This window comes from Carettochelys insculpta, chromosome 15, assembly GCF_033958435.1.
Source record: "Carettochelys insculpta isolate YL-2023 chromosome 15, ASM3395843v1, whole genome shotgun sequence".
In the NCBI taxonomy this organism is placed as follows: Eukaryota; Metazoa; Chordata; order Testudines; family Carettochelyidae; genus Carettochelys; species Carettochelys insculpta.
Genome location: NC_134151.1, coordinates 26,349,639 through 26,374,816, shown reverse-complemented (window position 1 = coordinate 26,374,816; position 25,178 = coordinate 26,349,639). Strand labels below are relative to the sequence as shown.

The following is a 25,178-nucleotide window of genomic DNA, read 5'->3' as shown; positions in this document are numbered from 1 at the left end:
TATTCACATAGAGCACCTCACAGCTCTTCGCAATCACCAGGAGAGGAACAAGAGGTGGAAGATAAGCAAATCCTATCCCAAAAAGTTATGCTGAAGTAAGAGTATTTCCAATGGACTGCTCACCCACCTCTTCTATTCACTTTGCTTGGTCTCTATTACCAGGCATCAGACCTAAACAATAACAACGCTGAACAGCCTGATACCACCAGAGAATACTGCTCTGAACTCTAAATGAATCTGTAGAATTTTTCTCCTAAGATAATGTAAATAAATATTAATATTTTAAACCCAAGACCTCCCAGTAATGAGGTATAAATTATTCTAATACCAAACAGCTATGTCAGATATGTGCATGCATATAACAACCATACAGTAACAAAAGTACAGAGAGGGAATTAGATTTTATTATTCTTAATGAAAACTTTTGCGTATTGTATCATTTATAAAAACAAATGTAATTTTCAGAGCTTATTAGAGAAGCATTGTCAAACCTTCAGGACCAGATTTATTAATCTGTGGGTAACATGAGATATGAATTATTTAAAAAATTCCTTATTGCAGTGATCACTTTAAAATCATGTCAAAGAAATCCTGTTTCATACAAATACAGAAAGGTTTTAAAGGATGGGCACTTGAGAGCACAAAATCTAGACTGTTTTCCTTTAGTTTTAACTTGACAGCCTATGGAAGCTCATCCAAAATCTCACTTCAAAAATCTTAACAACTGTTGTCTATTAGGCCATAATATGGCATTTGTTAATTATTTTGTGCTTCATATTTTATAAATTTATCGACAGGAATATTTGGCTGGCAGCTACTGCACTGCATCCTAAAAGTAAGGGGAGAGCACAAAGCCTAATGGTTATGTCTACATGAGAAACATCTGTTGACAGAAATTACTATCAACAGGGAAATCTCGACAGTATTTCTGTCAATGGATTGCATCTACACACAACTTGCTCTCTTGACAGAGAACTGCCAGGCTGCACTGTCCTCTGGTGCCAGAAAATGGAATGGCAACCAGAAGCCCTCTCTGTCGACAGAGGTGTCTACACCACACTTTTGCCGACAGTATTCTGTCCAGGGATTGCCATGCCTCAAAATTTTGAGGGATAGTATTGTCGAGGAAAATGCAGAGTTCTGTCGAGAGAATGCATTAAGTGTGTGGGCGTTTCCCCTTCTGTCGACAAAACTCTCTAGTGTAGACCCAGCCAATGTGCACAAAAGAAAGCCTTTGGCAGTGACACAATTCCATACAAGATCTAGTTTCTTAGTAGACAGTGTAACTGTTCCTCTAATGACAAGTATCAGAGAGGTAGTGTGTTAGTCTGTAGCTTCAAGAACAACAAAAAGTCTTGTGGCACCTTATAGACTAACAGATACTTTGGAGCACAAGCTTTTGTGGGCAAAGACCCGCTTCAAAAGATGCGTGAGTGGTGGGGGTGGTTTCAGGACTCTTTAAATAACCCTCTGAAACCACCCCCCCCACTCATACATCTGATGAAGCAGGTCTTTGCCCACGAAAGCTTACGCTCCAAAATATCTTTGTCTATAAGGTGCCACAAGACTTTTTGTCGTTCCTCTAATGTCATTCTGTGTATCTAGACATTTGCAACATGTGATCTAACCCAGTAGTGAACCACCAACATAATTATTAGTAAGGCCTGATTCTGCATGTTGGGTACATTTATAGCACTGCAGAGAAGGGCCTGTTCTTGCCATCCTTACCTGAGCAAAACTCTCACTATTGTCAACGGGAATTTAGTCTGAGTCAGAAAAAAAACAAAGATGTTATAACCTTGGGGCGTTGTGAGAAATGGATTTTAAACCAGCTGGTAGGATCTGAAGCTCTTAGAACAAGATTTACCAACAAATTATTTTCACTGTAACAAATTAATTTAATCGTAACTTTAGGTTAACCCATGTTATCAAGAGAACCCTGCTAACATTGCTTTCTTTACTACTGGCAGCACTCATGGTGTGAGAGATGCAGGCCCGCTGAGAGGGGAAGACCAAAGTGGGCAATTGCTCCCAGGCCTGGTCTTTGAAAAGCATCTGGAGCTCTGGCTGCTGCTGCTCCTTTGGCAGCAGTGGCTGCTGGAGCTCTGGGCCCCTTTGAAATACTGCGGCAGTGCTGCTCCAGCTGCCCCTGGATGAGAGGAGTTGGGAATGGGGGCCCACTGCTGTGGCCTGAGCAGCACCAAGGGCTGACGGCCCTTGACTCCACCCTTCCACTTTTGGCCCTGCCTCTTCCATGATGCAGAGCTGGGTCCCCCCCTGCATCTTGCCCTGGGGTCCATGGCAGCTGTCAGTACCACTGGACAGATGCCTGTCCACTCTCACGTTTCCTACAGATGAGTTTTATTGAAACAGAAGAATGTTATTACAAAATAAGGACTCAACACTCTCTGGCCCCAATTCTTCAAAATAGTTAAACACTTCACCTATGCGCATGAGGCTTTCCAATGACTTCAGCAGGACTATTCATTGCTTAAAGTTCAGTATGTACTTTAGTGCTCCGATGGATAAAGGCCAGGATGCTCAGCAGCTTGCAGGATCAAGCCTTCAATATCCTGGTATGGGGAAGGTGATGGGTCTGAAAAGCACCTCACCACTCTTGGCATCTGCATACAAGAGTACAGAGAAATCTACCAAATGTCCTGCTGACTAGGATCAAGAATGAGGCACATACACTTGGCAGCACCTCACTGCTCTTACTCTTTAGTGGGACTGCAGGGTGATGAGTTTATGGGCTTGGAGAATACTTATTACTCTGGAAGGATTCCGGCAGTCACTCTGGCTTCCACATGTTTGGGAATAATGGGGAAATCACATTTTTGGCTAGGGTTTCTAGTGTGAAAATACTAATTTCTAAGAAAGCATTGCTCAAAATTACTTCTGTTGCTTTGTCTGATGTGTGACCAATAATGATAAGTATCGGAGTTTGGAAGTTTTCAGACTAAGGTTGATAAGGTGTGTTTTTTTAAAATTCTACTGCTAAATTAGTCTAATTACAAATCATTTTACATGACAAGCGACAGCAGCAGCAATTTATAATGAATGATAAAGTTCAATTATAACGCAGTCTGAAAGCACTGTTATTTTCAACATTCAGCTATTACACCGAAGCAGCAGCCTTGTCAATAAACTGAGCCAACTTCACATCTCTTTTGGTCAGTCCTCCACAATCGTGGGAAATAAGAGTTATCTGAACCTGTAAGCAAAAGGAAAGGAAGTGGATTACAATTCACGTTCCAAGCTTTTCAAGGAAGACTGATCAGATTTCAATTTGAAAATTTTTGAGGGGAAGAGTGATCTGAAATGAATTGGTTTAAAAATAATCCTGCCTGCAGACACAGACTTGGAATCTTAGTATTTTTCCAAATTGTAAGACATCATATGGGAGTCAGCTACAAAATGTGCAGGCTGAGCAAAGCCTAAAGACTAAGCAAACAGGGACACTTCACAGCATAAAAATGTAATTTAGGCTACATGTTCTTGGGTTTCTTCCAAGAGGTGGCATTTGATTAAATTACTGATGCTTTACGTTTAAATTCCACATACTGGTTTTGTGAAGTATTCATGTCATTGACCAAGTTGCAAACACCAGATTAAGTGACTGGAGCATTATATTTAAAATCAGTATCCTGAAAGTGAAAAAGCTAGTGAGCTCTTTGCAGATTAGTTTTGAAAGGAAAAATAAACAAACTGGTGTACATATTGCTATGATACAGGCTGCCTGCATGAGTTTGTTTAGACTTACCAGATGAAAAGTCATATGCTTCATGGTTAGCTGTTCCTATTTAGCCAGGATTTGGGGCGGGGGGGAGTCTAAACACCCTATAAAGTCAAGGTCTTCCAGAGTGCAAGATAAACTTTTTGTGCAACCATCACTTAATGTGTCTTTTAGAAATGAGAAAATTAGAAGCTATTTAATTTTACCATATTGTTTAAAAAGAAATTAGACCATTTCAGTGCCAACTGTTCCCATCTTAAAAAATATACATGGCGCTTTGATCCAATTGGAAAGAAGCATTGCTTTTCATGTATATATCATCATTCTGCTTGTCCCTTGTTTTATTTTAGGTCATGGTGGTATATATTTACCAATGACTACATAAAAAATTGTTCCTATAACACAATAAGAACTACAGAATGAACCTCTCTAACCCAGCACACTGTCATCTGGCAACGTTTGTATTCCAGCATGAATTTTGTTTCCTGGACCACTACTTATCATGGGCATGGCCAAGTTTCTCACGGTCCCATGAAGTTTGTTTACAACCAACAGTCCTGGCTCTCAGTGTTCTGTGCCGTTATTTAGCTATAATTTACCCCTAAATCTCTTCTAAGAGCCCAGTAAGCAGTGGAAGTGTTAGTAATGTTGCCAGACAATACTGACCTCCCGTGGTCTCACAAATTCTCTCATTCAACATTGGTCAGGTTCAGAGGGTGCCGGACCAGAGAGGTTCAACCTGTACTACAAAAAATAATACGAATAATTTTGTTCTTTCAGTAATGTCTTTCATCTAAGGATTTCAATGCACCATAATGATACTGTTCACAAATTCAGTAAGTTTTATAGCTGACTTTACTGGCAGCTACGCTGAGATACAGGAGTCAAGATTTTGAAAATATGAATCTAAGTTAACTTTCCAGGCTCCTGTATAGGCACCATAAAATGTGGCTAGATCTTCCGACGTTCTGAGTCCCTACTAATTTCCACAGCCATCAAAAAGAGCTGATAAGTGTTTAATATCTTTGAAAAAGTCAAAGCATTTATTTAGATGGCCTAAACATCGATAAAAGGGCCTAAGGTTTCAATTTTAGGAAATCTTGGCACGAGAGGTTATATGAGGTGTCCACGCCAAACAATCTGTGGTGAGAAATCCAAATGAAAAACTATGGAGTCCTGGCACTCTAATCACTGACTATACCATCTCTTCACTATTTAATATGCAAGTATAGAAGGCAGAAAGAATTTCAGATTTAAACTCTTCCACAGTGTGTCAAATGTTAAGCACAGTGACAGGATGATGACAAAAAGAAAAATCAACCCAGACTAGCATAAATATACACCCACAAACGAACAAAATGCTAATTTATTCTGCCCATCAGGAGGACTGGATCATCTTTGCAAATGTTCTTTTAAAATCCACAAAAGATATAGATAAAGTCACTACCACTTCTGATGTACAGAAACTTCTTAATGTTAAAAGGAATGACAGAAATTGATATTCTATACTAGTGTTTCTCAACTTTTTTTTTTATGAAGTACACCTTTTAAAAAATTGTAAGTATCCCCAGTACCCTCAGACATAAAGATATAGATGATATATAATTTATAAATTTATTTTATATATCTATATATAGACAGATGTATAAAAATGAATATATAATACATAGCTCAATGCCCTTCCCCTCCCCCCGAGCCAGGTACCCCAAGCCCCCTGCTCTAACTGAATCCCCCTCACCTCCTCCAGAGCCAGGCGCCCCCAGCTCTGTTCCCCCTTGCCCTTCACTCTAACCCAATGCCTGGGACTCATAACAGCTGCCACATGCTTCTCCCTCCAAGTACTGGGATGCGTGCGCAGAGTTGCAGTAATCACTCCCAGCACACGGCTCCAAGCAGGAGCCGAATTTGATTACTTAAAAGAGCCTCCCAAACTTCTCTTGCATACCCATAAGGGTATGCATATCATGGATAGAGAAACACCTTTCTATATGCTGATCTGGTGTAGTAATTGTTCATAAAGGTACCTAAAAAGTTACTCATTGCATTACCTTGTTGTACACATTAAACCATTCGGGATGGTGATTCATCTTTTCCGCTTGCAGGGCAACTCGTGTCATAAATCCAAAAGCCTAGGATAGAAGGAATACAGAAAATATTTCATCTGTTAGGAGCATGTGTTAAAGTTAGCGTTAAGGATCTACAAGGATATAGTCAAAAAGCCCAGCGATGTGCAATGACAGGGATGGACCTGTGTTCTGGGACACATAGGTTTTTGCATCCTTCTGAGTAAATCTTAGTGTGTCACCTTTTGGAGCGTTCCAACTTCTTTGGATTGCTCCCTATTCTTTCTCCACCTTTTCCTTGCTTATGCAGCTTTCTGCAGCACATGCTCCAGGGATGGACTGCCAGAGCTTTCTAATTAGCTGGACTTCTGCAACCTCCTCTGCCCAGTGGAATACCGCTCCAAGCCATGGCTCCTTCTAGCCAGCCTGTGCCAAAAGCTGTCCTTGTCAGCAAAAGCATGGGTTTGTAAAGAATAAATCTTGACAAACTAATCTGATAGCTTTCTTTAATAGGATAACAAGCCTTGTGGATAGGGGAGAAGCGGTAGATGTGGTATACCTAGACTATAATAAAGCATTTGATACGGTGTCTCATGATATTCTTATCACAAAACTAGGCAAATACAATTTAGATGAGGCTACTATAAGGTGGGTGCATAACTGGCTGGATAACCGTACCCAGAGAGTAGTTCTTAATGGTTCTCAATCCTTCCGGAAAAGAATAACAAGTGAGGTTCCGCAGGGGTCTGTGTTAGGACTGGTTCTGTTCAATGTCTTCATCAACGATTTAGATATTGGCACAGAAAGTACGCTTATTAAGTCTGCAGATGATACCAAGTTGGGAGGGGTTGCAACTGCTTTGGAGGATAGGGTCATAATTCAAAAGGATCTGGATGAATTGGAGAAATGGTCTGAGGTAAACAGGATAAAGTTTAACAACGACAAATGCAAAGTGCTCCACTTGGGAAGGAACAATCAGTTTCACACATACAGAATGGGGAGAGACTGTCTAGGAACGACTACAGCAGAAAGGGATCTAGGGATTATAGTGGACCCCAAGCTAAATATGAGTCAACAGTGTGGTTGCAAAAAAATGCAAACATGATTCTGGGATGCATTAACCGGTGTGTTGTAAACAAGACACGAGAAGTCATTCTTCTGCTCTACTCTGCGCTGGTTAGGCCTCAGCTGGAGTATAGTGTCCAGTTCTGGGCACCACAGTTCAAAAAAGATGTGGAGAAACTAGAGAGGGTCCAGAAAAGAGCAACAAGAATGATTAAAGGTCTAGACAATGTGACCTATGAAAAAAGGTTGAAAGAATTGGGCTTGTTTAGTTTGGAAAAGAGAAGATTGAGGGGAGACATGATAGCAGTTTTCAGGTATCTAAAAGGGAGTCATAAGGAGGAAGGAAAGAACTTGGTCTTCTTGGCCTCTGAAGATAGAACAAGAGGCAACGGGCTTAAACTGCAGCAAGGGAGGTTCAGGTTGCACATTAGGAAGAAGTTCCTAACTGTCAGGGAGGTCAAACAGTGGAATAAATTGCCAAGGGAGGTTGTGGAATCTCCATTGCTGGAGATATTTAAGAACAGGTTAGACAGATGTCTATCAGGGATGGTTTAGATAGTACTTGGTCCTGCCATTGGGGCAGGGGGCTGGACTCGATGGCCTCTCGAGGTCCCTTCCAGTCCTAGTGTTCTATGATTCTATGAAAAGCTAAATGGAATATTTGACTCAATGGGAAAGCTTAGGATTCAAGATCTGGCACAAATCTCACCTCCTCCTCCGTCCATTGTGTGTGTCTCCAAAATCCTATACCTCCACAGCCCAATACAGTTTTAATCCCCTGAACAATGGCAGCCCCGGCAGTTTTAATCCTCTGGTTCTGTTGGGGAATCTGTGCCCTGGCATAGCAGAAGAGAAGAGGGGACCAACTGAATATACCCCAGAAAGGGAGGGAAATTGCCAAAAAGAGAGCCCTAAAGTTTCTAGGTTTGAGATTCAGGGAACAAAAGACATTAACAATGTTTTGGAATCAATCTATATTAGGAGTGATTTAATATAGGTGTGCTCATGTACAATAAGAGCAAAGCATTCCTTCGAATGCAGCTTTAGAGGTAAAACTGCACTTTGTATCATAAAGCTCTCTCTCACCAGCTATACTGGTAAAAGCAAAGCACAGTTGCATCTACACTAGTGGATCCAGAAAGAACAGCTGTGTTGGCCAGGAACCACATTTCTTCATGCCCCCAACCCACATAGCTATTCCGGCAGAAGTTGGTAGCATAGACCAGGCCTTAGTCTGAGGGTGGAGATTACCGGTGAAATGAAAGCTAATTAGCAGCATTAATAAACTGGATTGACAACAGAAAAGACACAAGTAAAACCTCTTCACAATACAGTTTGAGAGTGGGAGAGGGGCTTGCGGAGGAAGGGGCCCCCCATTCAGATAAAAATATCAGAGCCCTCAATACACCTTGGAGTCTTAACAATTAACCAGTTATTTGCACAGAAAACAGCCAGTCATTATGGGGTCACTGCAAGAAGACACGGAGTGCGCTGCTAGCTCAAACCAACCTATCCTGACACATGCCAGCAGCAGCATTTCACACATTATGCGCTTGTATGTGTACATGACAGGAGTAATGCAGTTTCATCGTGCTGGGAGCAGATTCCCAAGTTGTGTGCATTCTTCCACTATGGCCTAGGGCAGGGATCAGCAACCTGCAGCTCTTAAAGGAGTCACTTGGGGCTCTCAGTGCTGCCATAACTGATGCTTCGTGCCCTACAGCCACTGAAATAATAGAACTAAATTCAATTGGTTTAATGGCCGGCAGGGCAGCAGAAGGATCTGGCCATTAAACCAACTAAATTTAGTTCCATTATTTCAGCATGGCAGGGCTGCTGCAGGTGGGGGAAGTGAGCGGAAGAGCAGGGAAATGGGCAACCAAGTCTGCCCCTGCCAGACCTGAGCAGCTCTGCTGAGAAGGAGACAGGGGGGAGGAACAGTTGTGGGGAAGCGGAGGGAAAGTCTGCCCCTGCCAGAGCCACATAGCCCCACTGAGAAGAAGTGTGGGGGGAGCAGCATGCACAGCTGAAGAAACTCACCAGCTGAGGCAGCTTAATCTTGGGGTTGGGGTTGAGATGGGTTAAGCCTGGGGATGGGAAGTGAAAGTAACAAACTTGCTAAATGGTACAAATCATTGTGTGTGCACTGTTCTTAAAACAGGGGTGACAAAATGTACGGTTTGATTTTATTTATGAAGCACTGCTGTATTCACAAGCATTGCAGCTCTTGAAGTATTGATTTTGTAAATGAATTTGGAAAAAAAATGGCTTCTCTCACTATTTTGGTTGCAGACCCCTGGCCTAGGGTGAGCTGGCACAATTATGGAGGCTAGAAGACTGATGCAGTTGTTTGGGTTTGTTTTTTCAAGAGCTGTGGAAGTACAAGAGTACCTCGAAGGAAAAAATAGTCACAAATATCAATAATTCACCATAACATATTAGTGATGTGCTGGAGGAAGCTAGTGGGAGTCCCTTACTGAACTTTTAACACCAGTCTAAATAGGCTGTGTTAATTTTCCTGCTGCTGATAGAATTCTCTCCCCCTTTGGAACGCAGCCAATCATTCTGTCCAAAGTGACTTACTCAAAGATACTGATGAGGCACAATATTTTGCCTGTGATGTGCAACAGGTATGGGGTATTTTTAAATAGTCACTCCAGGGAGATACCTCTACTTCCCTTGATCTTCACACCCACCTTCCCCTACCAGTTATTTCAAACTATACATGTCAAATGTTCTGCTATACTATCAATATACACTACATATTTTTCAGGAACAGAACTCATTTCCAGTGACTCTTCCTGAATGTAAGAAGTTGTTCTGTTTTTTTTTCTGGGGAGGAGGAGAGAGAATTTGGCCAGGTGAGCCTCTTTCCCTACTAAAAAAATGTTTTGGTTTAAGTGAGCAAATACAGACCTCCCAGACCAGGATACCTGCAATACAGGATTTAATCACAAACTCAAGCAGAAAATGCTGTGAGAGGTCCTTGCCAAAAATACTTGCAGAAAATCACTGCATTATTAAAAATAAAAAACAAAAACAAAAACAAAAAAAACCCCCCAAGACTCTCCATGCAAACTAAGGACTCACTCTACAAAAGGACACATGTGGACAGACACTTATGACTGCCCAAAGCCCCAGGGAAGTCAGTGGGATCTGTACGGATCCACCCAGGAGATCCAGGCCTATATTAACACTCCAAAGCAAAAAAAAAAATCCTGCACATGTACATGAACTGGTTCATATTAAATACCTGCCATAAGTTAGTATCTTGACTTAGGCCTACCTGTTAAGGTAATTTTTAGCACTTGTTTATATACTCGACTGTTAATGGTCCACGTTCCATCAAGTGATGGTCACTTTGAACAAACATATGATCAATAAGCAACATAATAGTTGATAAAAGTTTCAGTCTTTTTTTTCTCATGAATTACAAACATTTTAAGAAAAAGAATCAGTGCCTCAGTGAAGTATGACTTTGTAAATCACTTTGCCAGTCAGATGAATGCTAACATTACAATCAGAGCAAATTATTCCAATGAGATCTGTCATTTGGAAACAACCAAACTGCCAGCAATTAAAAACCTTGTTTCTTCCTAATGTCCCTTGAAGCTCTAGTTTGCTTTAGTTTTGCTCGGAGTGAACAATTACATTTCAAAAATTTCAAGCAGTGCAACAAGATGCTTCGAAGCATAAAACAGTAAACACAGCATTAGACATTAGGGATAAGTGGGAATATACAGCTTGGTTAAAAGTTCTAAAATTTACATTTTGAAGATTTTTTTAAAAAAATACCCATGGGCTTAACATCATTATTTACAAGATCATGCTAAATTATGCATAAAATTGCCCCCCAAAGGGTAGTTTACTAGCTCTTCCTGTGATCAGAAAAGCATCTGAAAGTAGATTGACTTTTTTATCCTTATGCAGCACAACGAAAACTGGGAGGAGTTCATGAAAAATATGGCTAAGTCCACACATGCACTACCAGTTTCTATATCTATGTACAGATACGTGCACGTGTGTGCACGCAAACATCTGGTTTTCTGTGCGTATTTTAATTTTATTATGTAACCATCACCACTCACTCTGGGTTCAAGCGGAAAAAACATTAACGAACAAATTAATCTGCGACCAAACATCATGACCATTAAAACTTTACCAGAGCATTCCCGGTGCCTTCCCTTTCACCCACTTGACCAGCAGTCTCCAGCAATTAGAAGACTTTGAGGTCCTCCACCCACCAAGGCTAAAAATGGAAAGTCATCTTAAAACCATACTTGATCCTGAATGTAGCCAAACTCAGATTTTCACCAACTACAAGAAGGAATTAATTCCAAAGCACTGAGCCTTCCACGGAGAATGTCCTGCTGTCCTTTCCTCTAAGTTCAGTCCTAGGAACAGGCAGTAAGAGCATTTCATATAACTATCACAACCAAGACTTTTGGCTATTTCAGAGATAAAAGGATCCCCCATCATGATTTTATACATATGTTGTAAGTGTGTGCAATTACATATAGTAAGGAATTTATACATACAGATACACACACATCTAACCTGTTTTACCCAAAGCAATCTTCTATGTTACACATTGCTAAAATAAACTATTTTCTATTTTGATTATAGCTTATTTTAATTATGCACAAAAGAGCACATGTTTTCCACTAAGAAAATGAGCAGCTCTGCTAAGTAATTTCACCAGTGCAATCTCCATTAAGCCCCAAAATAAATCCTTTGCTAATTATAAGAATTGAAACTCTATTGTTTATGAATCACCTTTATGTTTCTAAGCCCGTAACCTTCCTTTTATAAAATATAATTGGCTCTGGAGGAAAAGATAGTTAGGTCTGATTAGATATGAAAACACTATTGCGCAATCAGTTGGGCCATTTCTTCACGTCTGGAAACGTGATCAGTAATTTGGACTAATTGGTGATCAAGGAAACTATCTTGTGATCAATTAAAGTAATTACTTGATTCCGGCAACATAACCAACCTTATTTTGAGCTGGAGTCTGCACTTCTTCAACTTTAATTAAAAATAATGAAAATTATTAAGCAGTCTCCAATGCAAGATCATTGTCAAGTATGAGTCACATGACAAAAGTGTCACACACTTGGCACTAGTGGGTATAGTTTACCAGACAGCCAAAATCCTTCTGGTTGCAAGGTGGGTAAGTGTTTTATTTATGCTGATAAGCCTCCACATGGCCTTGACTGTAGCAGATTGATTGTGGGAGCTCTACCCACTTATGACATCATTTTAAGATCTTAATTTGAAATATATACATATCTACAACACAAAACCTCAGCAGCATTTCCATGTTTTAGAAGCAGCAACTCTAAATAAAGGAAATACCACACCAGATGAGATCAACAGTCTTTCTATGCCTTGGTTCCTCATCCACAAGATGGGGATAAAATAGTCCTACCCTCATAAGGGGTGTTATGCATATAAATACATTAAAAATTTTAAGGTACTCAGGTATTAAGGTAATAGGGGCCACAGGAATACTTGATATCAATTTTTATTGTGTAATTTTAGTTTACATTTAGATTTTAGCAAAAAAGGTTTAGAAATATAGGTTTCTACACATTGTCACATTTTTTAACCTATGGAAAAAAATCACCCAGGGAAATAATGGACACAACATTTAAATTAGAATGGAAACAACACTAGAAACTTTACTGTCTGGAACAGTCAAGCTCTGGCAGTCAGATGAACTGGATGATCCAAACTATCTTCTACGAGTAGCGAAAAGAATAAATAAAAATCATGTGAGGTTGCAGCAGTATCTCAACTGCAATTTTTAAGACAGACTCTTTAGATGCTGCCAGCCTTCACATGCCTGTTTTGGGGAAATATTTCCTTGCTAAGCTACTCCTGAAAGAAGGAACCCTACTGAGAAAGTGCGTTAAGCCAGCTCAGACACTTGCTCAAGCTGTGCCATGGGAGGGCTCAACTGTACTTTTCAAATGACAGCATTTGATATCACAAAACACAACTTCATGCAACTTGCTTCTCCTGAGAAAGGCATAAACTGTGTTATATGCTTTGCTTTCAGGAGTGAATGGAAAGATGAAATCCCATTACCCTCTTTGCATTAGAGAGTACCTAACAGCTTTGAGAGGGTTGCAGAGTGCCTCTGCTTATTTGCAATTCTTTTCACGTGTCTTAAGCAAGGACTCAATCTGTCTTCACACTTTTTAAGCATACAACTTTAATACATCACTTGCCAGCATTATCCTGATTAATACATCAAACCCATGCAAGCTGATGTCTTGTGCTAATATATCACTGTCTAGTGAGTTCCCAGGGATAGAATACCACCAGGTATCACTGGAATAAAGCATCTGGACAAGACTTTACTCAAAACATAGAGCTACTTTTCATGTGCCGCCCTAAGATCCACCAATTTAACAAGACTTTTATTTATTTATTTTTAAATATAAAGGTTACGGACCTAGGGCCTCTATGCCTCCTAAATCTTTCAGACAAAGGAAACATTTACTAATCACAAATACAATAAGGTTTTTATTTCCAATCTGTCATTATAGCACCAGGGACAATATTAACCTGGATACTATGTGGTACACGGGCTACCCATCTTTGCAGCATTACTACTACTAACAAAAACATTCTGTATCCTTTATTAATGGGACATATGTACATAACAGGTAAATACAAGTCATAATCAAGCATTTATACTTTAGAATATGTAGTGCTTTCACTTCATAGCATTACACTATATCACTGCACACTATACATTTCATTTGTCTGCTTTGCTCTTCGTGAAGTTACATAACAATACAGACCATTTCCTTTTATTTTTTTTTATTTAAAATATAATGTATCCCTAAGCCTCAGCTTCAAATTGTGGACCTTGTATGCATGCAACCTACTTCACTAATTCCTGTAACTAGTGAACTTTTATCTATAGGTCAAAAGGCTGAGAGAAGTAGTTGCTTAATGCTGAGCTAAATTCAAGGTATGCTGTACAATACATTTGTTTATAGTCAGTCACTTGGATTTGTTTAAATTAGTTATGACATTTTCTGTTGTGCTCCAAGTGACATCTGAGTTTTAAAAAATTCTACTGACTATATTTAGGGAAGATTTTTCCTTGTTAAAACAGTGAAGTGGCACCTTGTTACGTGCTAATACTTTCTTTTTTTAAAAGAATAATTTTTTAAAAACCTAAAAATTCAATTGGTGTTGAACTGGTAAAGAAGAGACATTCGGAGAGCTTTTTGTTATCAGATAATTATCTATTTATCCATCTTAGGATTCTCTATTGTGTCCACCACTATACTATCTAAGTGAACTATATAATCTCTAACTAAATTAGAGCTACTGGACATTAAGCATCTACCTCCATAGAACTGCCTTTCCTTATTTCTGCCTGGGTTTTATATAAATCATCATTTAAAAAAAGGTTTTTGATATTTTTTGCAAGAATGGTGGGGAAGTTCTCTCACAAAAGGGAGGTCGCTAAAGCATGCCTTAAATATAATCACACTCTGGTGTCGTCTGATTCCTTCTAGGACCAAGTTCCACAACTGAACTTCCTTGACCAAGAGAACTTTATCTTCACCTCTCAAATGTTCTCTCTTACACACTGTGCACTGCAGTGCTGCAGAAAAGCATAACTGGCTTGAAGCATCATGGATTGAGAAGCAGTTGCTTAAGTCTTGATCTCTTTGAACTGGCAGCTAGACTAGAAGCAGACTAGAGCCAGTGCAATGACCACAGGGCATGGGTGACAGATGCCCAGCAACAAGGAGGCAGACTACAATGCTAAACACAAGCTGAAGCCTCTGTACTGTTTCCACGTTCAGGCCCAGAGAGTTATATTAATACATACCTGGAGATGACCGATGGATAGATCACTGAGGTCAGAACACTGGCACTTCCTAGCAAATAAGGTGAATTTATATTTTTCTGCTGCTAACACTACCTCATCATTGAGGCTTAGTGAATATTATGAACACCTAACAGTCTGAATGTGCAATATATTGAGCACCTTTAATTCTTCTTGTCTCACAGGTGCTATTCAGCACTTTAGAGTATTGTGCCCATAACTGTGGAAAATATGAATGGATGGAAACAATAGGGGAACAATACTACTGACATACAGGCAGGCATGAACATGGAATTGTTATGGGAATATCTAAAGAAATATGGACTTTTAAGAAATATCAAGACAATGTTTACCTCAATTACTCCTCAATTACTCTAAACTCCTCTTAATTCAGAATATCATATTAGAAATCGAATGGATTGGCAGCTAAAGTTTTCCATCTTTGATTGCCACACTGCATTAACAGAACATTGAACCCTGTTTACTTTGCTCCCTAAAATAAAATTACAGAATATATTAATATTAGAGCCGTATATTCTGTACACCAGTTTATAATGTTAAAGCTTTCAAAATATATGAAAGCCTTTATACTTTTTTTTCCATAAAAGAAGCTGTCTCTGGCTTGCAACACTTGTTTACAATTATGTCGGTGAAGAAACTAGCTAGCCAGCTCCATATCAAACATTTTGACAGCACAAGCACAAACACTGATCTATTCTAAGTAGTTTGCCACTCTATATAATCTTGGAAAAGGCACTTTTGCCTTTGATTCTATAAATGTTTATACTTCATACATCATGCAAATAGTGTTTTATATATTAAGAAATAATGTGAGCAAATCTGAAGTTAAATTAAATTCTTCAACAATAACCACGCCAAAGAACTGTGATTTTCCTATAAAATTATTCCAATTTGTTGATCCTACATTGGATGAAACATACTGTAACAATCTTCATAATTTATATCCTGTTGGGACACTATGATTTAAAGTAACATAATACAGACCAGCATCACTGCTAATCTAAACCACCTGACCAGATAAACAACAGTTTCCCCTTCTCTCTTCACTGAGGGTATTTCTGTTTATTGTCATACGATTTACTTATTTTAAAAACAAGAAGAAAAAAATGCAGCAAAAGGGAACTGCAGCTAGGAGGCATGGCCTTCATTACACTAGGAACTTTTCACACAGGTACCAGTCTAATGTCAAGGGCTGCCGGAGACTGAAGGCAATTCCAAGAATCTGTTCTCAGGAGGGGGGGAAAAAAAAAAACAGTGAAGAAAAGATAAGGTTCATTCTGTACAATCGGGACCAGATGCAGTGTTAGAAGTTAAATATTTTTGATGTTACGCAAGATGCAATTCTACAAAATAAATCAGTCAAAGACATTATGCGCCAAGTTCTTCAGTCATCTAAACTGTGATGTAAGTTTATCAAAAACAAGTTTAATTTATTTCTATTTGGCATTGAGTGGACGTGTAAATGGGTACCATTTTTTTTTCTCCCCAAGGAGAGCTGGGGGATTGTTGCAGACAAAAACATTAAAAGAAGTGTACAGATAAAACAGACTATATCCCTTGAACCCTTCTCTTAGGCTATGGCTACGCTGGAACCATCTGTTGACAGATTTTCCGACAAAATGTCTGTGAACAAAGTGTAGTCATCCACAAAAGCGTATTGAAAGAGTGATCTGCTCTGTCAAGAGAGCGGTCAGACTGCCTGACTGCTCTCTAGACAAAACAACCAACCAGAAGCATAGCAGACAGGGCTGCTCAGTGTCCTGGAAGCCTGATCTGTCGACAGAAGGCCCCCGCGGAGTATCCACTCAGCTTTTTTCTTGACTGACTGTCGACAAAATGTATTTTGTGTGTGGACATGCAGCGAGTTTTGTCGAAAAAACTCGCTAGTGCAGCTGTAACCAAAGGGATTGTTTGCTTGTTTTTGCTTCTTATACTCCCTTCCTACTATTCCTTCAGGATGCATGTTACATATTTTTGCATGCTCACTGAAGTTCAAACAAATGCAACTTTCAATTTGGCCCTAAGAATAAATATTTTTCTTGTAACTGCTATGACAGATAGTCTTCAAATGTGAAGCAGGGTATCAGGCTCATTACCCTTTTCCTCATCTTCAGTCTCCCAAAACAACCACAATATTATCTGGAGATCATCTTTCCCTCTTCCCTTTTTACACTGCAAAGATGACAGAATGCAACTTGAAATCATGTGCAAACACCATTCACTGTGATTCAGTCAGAAGATTTTACAGCCAAACTTTTATAAACTTGGCATGAAGACAATTGTTTTGTAGTGGCATCAAAAATACTTTCTACTGCTGCTGACAAACTTCAAAGGTTTTCATGCTCCACTGGAAAGTGCTCTGGTTCCTAAGCCACGTTGTCCCTGACAACTAAATGGTCTGATACGCTTTATTACAAAGAGTATTGGTTTGCTTACAGAGGCAAATATATAATTATCTGTGCCCACAGACTAGTGAAAAGTAAGAACAATTCCTAAGCCAAGGAGATTTAAGTTACAAAATCACAGTATGACATGGAGTGACTATCTTGCACCTAACCCAATCAAAAAAAACCTAAAAATACAGTGACTTACTTGACTTAAACCCTTGTGCTCCGAGTGGAGCACAGGTCATCTACAAGTCGCCTCCACTTCACTCTGTCTCAGGACAAAACTTCTAGCTGACTCCAGAAATACCCCCGCTGTTGTCCTTCAATCTCAGGAGAGCTTCCCCATGTTGTCTGAGGTCTCGCTCTTCTGCATCTTCTCTGTGGGTTCTGTTTGAAAGCTTGAAGAACTATGCTGGATGATGGTTTTCTGAGTGTGTGGCCTAGCCATCCCCACTTTTTTCTCTTGATTTGAACGTCAAATGGTTCTTCTGCTCTGTTCCAAACCTCCTCATTTGTGCTAAAGTCTTGCCTTTTGATGCAAAGGATGTATCTCAGGCATCTGTTTGTGTCTGTAGCTTGCGATTTGGAGACTTTTTCATATGCCAGATTTTACATACATACAAGAGCACGCTCTTCACATGTGTGTTGAAGAGTTGCAATTTCTTCTTTGCAGATATTTTTGTGAACTTCATATGTGACAACGTCTTGAATGCAGCTGTTGCATTCCCTATCGCAGAATTGATATCCTTGTCTGTTCCTCCATCTCTGCCCATAATACTCCCCAAGTAGGTAAAATGCTCTACATCTGCCAGGTCATCCTCTCCCAGTGTTATGGTGGTGGTGTTGTTGTTGGACTGTCTGATCCTCATTGCCTTGGTCGTTCCCTTGTTAATAATCAGTCCAGTCATTGAGGCAGTACTGTCTAGTGTTGTGACCTTTTCTTCTACGCTTTCATTCTGGTGTGAAAGAAGGGTGACACTTTTCGCAAAATCAATGTCCTCTAGCTGTTTGAAAAGTGTCCACTGAGTACGCCGTTGACAGCCATTGGTTGTCCTGCTCATAATCCAGTCCACTGTGATCAAGAACAGAAAAGGTGACAATAGGAACCCTCGTTACACTCCTGAGAGTATGCTGAAGGATTCTGTCAAGACACCATTGTGAACAACTTGGCATGTTGTGGGTTCCTATGTTGAACGGATCAGGTTAATAATTTTGATTGGGATGCTACAGTGCTGCGGCAGTTTCCACAAAGTGTCTCTGTCAATGCTGTTAAAAGTTTTTCAAAGTCTAGGAAGGTTACGTATAGGGGACAAGTCCACTCAAGCAACTGTACTATAATTACTCAGAGTTGATACTTGGTCAGTACAAGGTATCTTGCTTTGGAACTCAGTGTGTTCTTCCCTGAGCTGTCTGCCAATTTTGGTCTTCATTCTCTCCAAGAGAATCCCATTTAACACTTTCTCCTGGAACAGACAGTAGCATAATGCCCCTCCAGTTCTTGCATTCCTTCAGGTTGCCCTTCTTTGGATGCTTGATAAGGTAGCCATGTTTCCAGTCTCCTTAATATCCCAAATAGATTATACATCGTGTTAACTGATGTCTCACTACCTGCCTTGATTGCTTCTGTGGGGATGTTGTCTGGACCAGGTGCTTTTTCACTTTCCAGATCGGCAATGGCTTTTCTGATTTCTTCTATTGTAGGTCTGCTGCTGTTAATTTGCAGAGGTATATCTGCAGGTGGTAACTCCAGGAGGTTCCATGTAGGCAGGGCAGTTCAGTAGCTCTTCAAAATGTTCCTTTCATCTACTGAGCTGCTTCGTTGGGTTTATTAGCACATGTCCCTCCTTATTGTCTACTGGCTGATCCACTGTGTGCAGTGACCCAGCTAGCTTCCACGTGATGTCATATGGATCTTGAAAGTTTCCCTGTCCTCCAGCTTATTCTGCTTGTAGTGCAAGGTTTTCCACAAAATTCTTCTGGTCCCATTTTACAGCTTTGTAAACTTCTTTGTTGGCTTCTGAATACAATCTCTGAGCTTTCGCCTTGGATACTCTTGTTTTGCTGTTGTTGACTGCTGCTTTTCTGTCCTTTCGTTGCTTCACTTTTCTCAGAGTTCCTGCTGTGATCCATTATTTATGATGCCTTGTCCTCTTTCCCAATGTTTTATTGTAGGTCTCTTTCCAGGCTGTTTTAGTGCGTGCCCAAATTTGTTTCACAACACCATCTTTCAGGATGAAGTTCGTCAGAAGTGCATATCTGTTGGACAGCTCCACTTGGAAATCAGCTCATCTCTATATCCTTCAGGTGCTCCATGTTGAATCTCAATCCTGACTTGGCTGCTTTTGTAGTGTACCTCTTGAGCTTGAAATTCAAAATCAAACTCAAAAAATACAGTGAAGCCCTCATTAACTGAGCACCTGTTCAAGTAATCAGTTACATAAAATAATAACCCTTTTCGCTGCGCAACTGAAAGGACAATGATTATTCGACTTGTTAAAATAAATGCTTGGTCTAGCAAATCAAAAACACTCAGGCTACGTCTATGCTAGAAGTATCTGTCGTCAGAAGTAACTGTAGGAATGGATCTACCAGCAATACCTCTGTCAACAGATGGTGACTACACATAGAAGCGGATCAGAAAAGCGATCTGCTTTGTTGACACAAAACATCCACACAGCCAGGCTGTTGTGTCAATAATTGGGACTTGGAAGGCCCCTGACAGGGTTGCATGGCCAGCAAGCCCTTCTGGGGCTGCAGGCCCCACATGTCCTTAAAGGGCCCCTCCCCAACAGCCAATCCCTGCAGCTCAGAGCCACTGCAGCCCCACGAGGGACAGCAGAGGCAGGAGCAGTGGGAGGATGTGGCCTGAGGCAGTCCCTGTCCCCATGCACGGATTGGGAACAGGCTCCAGACATGCCCTGGACCCTGGAGGAGCTTCAGTAGCTGCTGCTTATTTTGGCAGCAGCAGACACCCACCTTTACAGGAGTCCTCTGTGCTCCCCCCAGCTATTTGGGGCCACAAGCCCAGCGCATTAGTGGTGCCTCCCTGGCCTCCCCGCCCCGGCAGACATGGTGCTACCCGACCAGTGCCAACTGGCGGGACCGGGTCATCATGGGCTAAAGGGACAATCGGTGCTGGGTGCAGAGCTTCGTCCTCCCTCTCCAGCGGGCCCTGTGTGTGTGTAGCTGCCCCCAAGCGGGTGGCCTGGGCAGTCTCTTGGGGGAGTGCTCTGGGGCCGGCTGGCACTGGTCTGGCCGTGGGGCTGGCTGGAGCTGGTTGGCTGGGATGGCATGGCCCTCCGATGGTGGGGCTGTAAGAAGAAAGGGGAATGCAGTGAGTCCCTCCCACCACATGGCCACCAAGAGCATGCCCCATCACCCACCGTGAGTGGTGACCCCCACCCCTGGAATGTGTGTGCCCTGCCCAGTGGGGCCTGCCACATGGGAATGCACCAACCCTCCCCGATACCCCCACCCAACAGACCAGCGGCCCAGAGGGCGTCTGACCACCAAGTGGTTCCAGCATAGGTGGTGAGTGAGCAGGGCACACAGCAGCCCTTTCCCACAACACACACACAAACGTGTGGCCCAGGGCACTGTCCACAGGTGAGGGTGCTGCCTGTGTGGCTGACCCACGCACACCCTCTCTCCACACCCAGGACGTGTGCCTGTGAGGTACTCACCTGATCCCCCGAACAGGTCTGGTGACACCCTGGAGGTTGCCCTGAGGGGGGCCCCAATTCCAAGGCAATTACCAGGGGCCCCCCTCGCATGAACTGCCAGAGTCCCCCTGGGCTTCCTGGGTGGTGGGCACCGGCTGGGGCTCTGGTTCCTGCTCCCACTGTGATGGGAAGGGGGGGCCATCCCTGTGTCCACGGTGCCCTTGCAGGAGAAGCCATCTTTACCCCATAGGAGATGGTGAAGCTCCTCATAAAAGGGACACATTGCTGTCGCTGCCACCGAACGCTGCCTCGCATCCCTGGTCCTCGTATAGCCCTGGCAGAACTCTCTCACCTTAGCCTACACTTCTTCCAAAGTGCAAGCAAGGTGGCCATGCTCTGCCAGGGCTTCGGCGAGGTGTGCATAGCCAGGTGCATTGCGCCACTTAGCCAATGAGTCCAGCAACATGGACTCATCTCCCCACAGGGCCAGCAGGTCCTTCAGTTCCACCCTGGATCAGGAGGGCACCTGCTTTTTTGTGGTCTGGGATGGGTCCTGTGACACCCTCGGTGGTGTTCCTAGAGGGCTGCTCTGTGCCCTGCTCACTCTGGCCTGCTCACCAGAGGTCACTCTGGCCTCTGTGCTATTGCTTTGGCTGCTGGTATTAAGTGCTGGAGTATTGCTGCAGACAACGTGGATCCTGGGTAGCTTCCACACTGTCTACTTCTAGGAATGGAGCTTCCTGGGCCTTTAAAGGCCTCCACAGGCACAGATCATAGAGCACTGTTTCTGGAGCAGAGGATGCCTCCCAGCTCCAGCTGGCTGGCACGGTGGACGACCTCGCTGTCCACAGAGCGGGCCCAGAGCACCTACACTGCATTTCTGTCAACAGTGCTCTGTCGACAGAAGGATGATTCCTCAACACGGAGAGGGATAACGCTGTCGACGAAAATGCTCTGTTTTGTCAAGACTCAACAAAACACATTGTGTGTAGACGCTCCATGAGTTTTGTCAACAAAACTCTGTCATGTAGGCACAGCCTTGATGTACAGTAATACAACCCTCAAACACTGTATAAGCTAGTAATAAAATGCACTTAGGGCCCCAACCCTCTGAATGTATATACCTGAATGCTCCATTACCTTACCTCCCTCACCTTGACACTTTACATTGTACAATGTTCTTCCACTCAAATGTTAAGAATGTTTGAGCATATACGGCTATACCAAAACATATAGCTATAAAAGTGGTTGGGAAATCCTAACTCAAGAAATGACCTAACTTTATATACTGTGAGCATGTGCTCAAATCTCACTGAGTTCAAACAGGACTCAAAACACGTCTTAAGAGCTTTCTTGAATAAGAATGCTTTCCTGAAGTATGTCTCTACTGTGGATATTGCACTGGTATACCCCTGCAGTTACAGATGCAGCCTGCACAGACAGAAGGGGTCCTTCTATTGGCATACAAACATCACCTACGCAAATGACATTTTCAGTGTAGGCCAAGCTTAAACAAATAGAGGAATGCAAGAAAAATCCAATAATTAGCTAATTACCATATGTCATGAAAAAAATCAGGAAGAACAAAATTCTGCTGGCTTTCCAACAATTTTTTTCACTTCACAAAGAACACAGAGGGTTTCAATCTCCAAACATGAAAGGACAACCCACATTTCATATGTGCAAATTGAAAACAATGATACATAGTTCTTCTTGATCTGTTATCTGAACCACTGCAGTGTCAGTTCAATATCCAATATAATTTATGATGAGCATAAAGGGAAAATCATATCCTAAGCCTGACCCTAAGAGGACATTAAAGAACATTAAGAGCCTCACTCTATTGTAGTTCCCTGCTAAGGACATCAGCGTGTAACCAGTTAACTGGTAAGCCCCAGCCTAAACAGATAAAGCTTATGGGTTACAGTTAATTGGTTGGTTTTGGAGCAGTTCCCTGCCATTCATGGGCACGGGGCTGATCCAGCCCTGCATGGCCAGCCACAGCTGGACAAGCCTTTGCAGCAAGCCCAGCTTAGGAGCAGAGGAGCGCCAGTGCGCAGTGGCCCTGGGCATGCCACAGGCAAGGGCAATCCAGCTCGGCCAGAGCATCCCATCGGTGGCATGGGGGCTGCTCCAGCCCAGCCAGGCTGAAGTGGTCTCCCCAGCTGCCTACCACCACCTCCAGTTAATCAGTTAACTGGTTAAACTTAGGGTGGATCTATACTAGGGAAATAAGTCGACGTCAGATACACAGTTCTAGCTACAGCATTTGCACAACTAGAATCGATGTATCAGAATCAACTTACTTCCCTAGCCTAGTCCAAACCTCTTTAGTCTCACATCACCATCCTTATTCCACACAACAGCATGGAGTACAGGGGGTCAATGGCTGAGCCTGGAGAGGTCAATTTTGCTGTGTCTTCAGAGGCGCACAAAAGCGAACTCCAGAAGATTGACTGCAGTGTGTCAATCTTCCAGTAAGTATAGACTAGTCCTTAATATTTAACTGTGTAACTAACTAAACAAGATTTTACATCCCTATTCCCTACCTCACAAGAGACTAGTTGTGAGGATAAATACAAAGTTTGTGAAGCACTGAGATTTGCTGATGAAATGCGCTATGTAATGGCTAAGTATTACTACCGTTAGAATGGATGTAGAGAGGAAGCAGTTGGCCCTATAACCACATCATCACCAGGGTGGGGGTTTTGTTTTTTTTTGTTTTGTTTTTTTGGTGGAGAGGCAGGAAATGCAGTACAACTATACCTCAATTCACATGTGGTAAAGCAGAAAACAGGTCTGAAATTATAAAATGATGGGAAGTGAGAAACAAGAACTTCAAGTCCAATTGCAGAGGTCACTTGGTCACACCATATGTCATTGAAACATTCTGGCCACATGTGCAGCCTTGCTGAGATAAATCCTTTCAAACTTCAGCAAGTTTCTATAACATTGATGTAAAGGAGATTGTATAGTAACCTAATGACTCTGAAGGGAGCTTTGTCTGAGTCAAGGTTGTTAAATTCATAATTTGTATCCAGCTGTAGTACCCGAACAATTGTATGAAGAATTTTTCTTGTATTTATTTCAAATTTACTGATGATGCATTCTTTGAAAGCAGAGGGAGTATGGAGAGAAGGACTGCCTTCCTAGACAATATGAGAAAGCAGAAAAAAAAAGATGACATTAAAAGAATTAATTTGTTAAGACAGTTACTATTTCTTACCAAATGTTTTTGGAAATACTTGCTTTATGCAAAAAGTTATGAAAAATACAAATTACTGTGCTTGATATTTGGAAACACTGAAATGAACAGAAGAAGTGACAAATTAAGAATACATTATTAAAAATGAAAGTGGATTAACTTTACTAGCAATATTTTGTATAAGGATATATGACTTATCTTTTGATGTACACCTAATTTATATTTAAGTGCCAGACAGTATGTACAATGCCATATACTGGGGAGAGTCCAGGGTTTTTATTTTGAACCCACACGTCCCTTCCCTTTTGCGGAACCCACCACTCACTCACTCACACCGCTTTTCCAAATTGAGACATCCTTGAAATAGATACAGCCCGGGAATGGTGAAAACTAATTATAGACATAACAGGAATTTTTTTTTAAAACATTAGAAAAAGATGCATCCAAACATAAGTGAGACATAATATGATCCTTTGTAAAAAAGATAAAAGTCCATACACTTTTATTAGATTAGATATTTTACAATCAGTGAGTAACTTTAACAACCTCAGACTACAAAGAAAATAAATTTTTGCCTCCACATGCTACTTCTAATATTCTTCTAAATAATGCAACACACACATATAATCCCAGTCAAGATTAAGACATGTAGTCCATGCCATGAACTACTAGCTTCCCCTCAGAATCACAGTGTAAGAATGTTCCCTTGTGAGCACTACTGCAAACAGTTCTCAGCCAAAAAGAAAAAAACTGCTGAATAATCTCAAGCCCGAAAAGCTGAACATACTCAGCACCTCACACAACAGGAACCAACATCATAGCCGTGGCTCCTAACTGAACAATTTATGCTTTACCAATTTCACACAAATCCCACAAAGGATTCAGCCAGCTTTGCGTAAGTTCAAAACATAAGCAAATTTTCATCTGAACCCAACAAAAAATAAAAAGAAAATGGCAAATGAATTAGGGGTGAGTACAAGTCCCCAAAACACATTTAAAGCTGGCTTACAGCTTTATGAAAGACAAATGAAAAATTATACTCACATTGCACTGATCATCTGTGGGTCTGCCAGTGGTTTTTCAGAGCAGATGTAACATTTTAGCAAATGTGATTGTTTGTGAAAGAAATAATTCTGATCAAAAACTAAATTGCAGCCAGCACAAGCTCTGCACTTTGT

At 41.4% G+C, this 25,178-nt stretch overlaps 1 protein-coding gene across 2 annotated transcripts in view; it reads right to left on the bottom strand.

Annotated features, from left to right (window-relative positions):
• Positions 1–385: 385 nt before the first annotated feature.
• Positions 386–25,178, bottom strand: part of PCBD2 (pterin-4 alpha-carbinolamine dehydratase 2) — a 48,873-nt gene continuing 24,080 nt past the window's right edge. For both annotated transcript variants that reach the window (XM_075009902.1, XM_075009901.1), the window contains 2 exons: positions 5,785–5,865; positions 386–3,214 (listed from right to left, as the gene is read on the bottom strand). In XM_075009902.1, the coding sequence (XP_074866003.1) occupies positions 3,119–3,214; positions 5,785–5,865 (177 nt within the window). In that variant the 3' untranslated portion in view covers positions 386–3,118. The remainder of the gene's footprint in view (positions 3,215–5,784; positions 5,866–25,178) is intronic.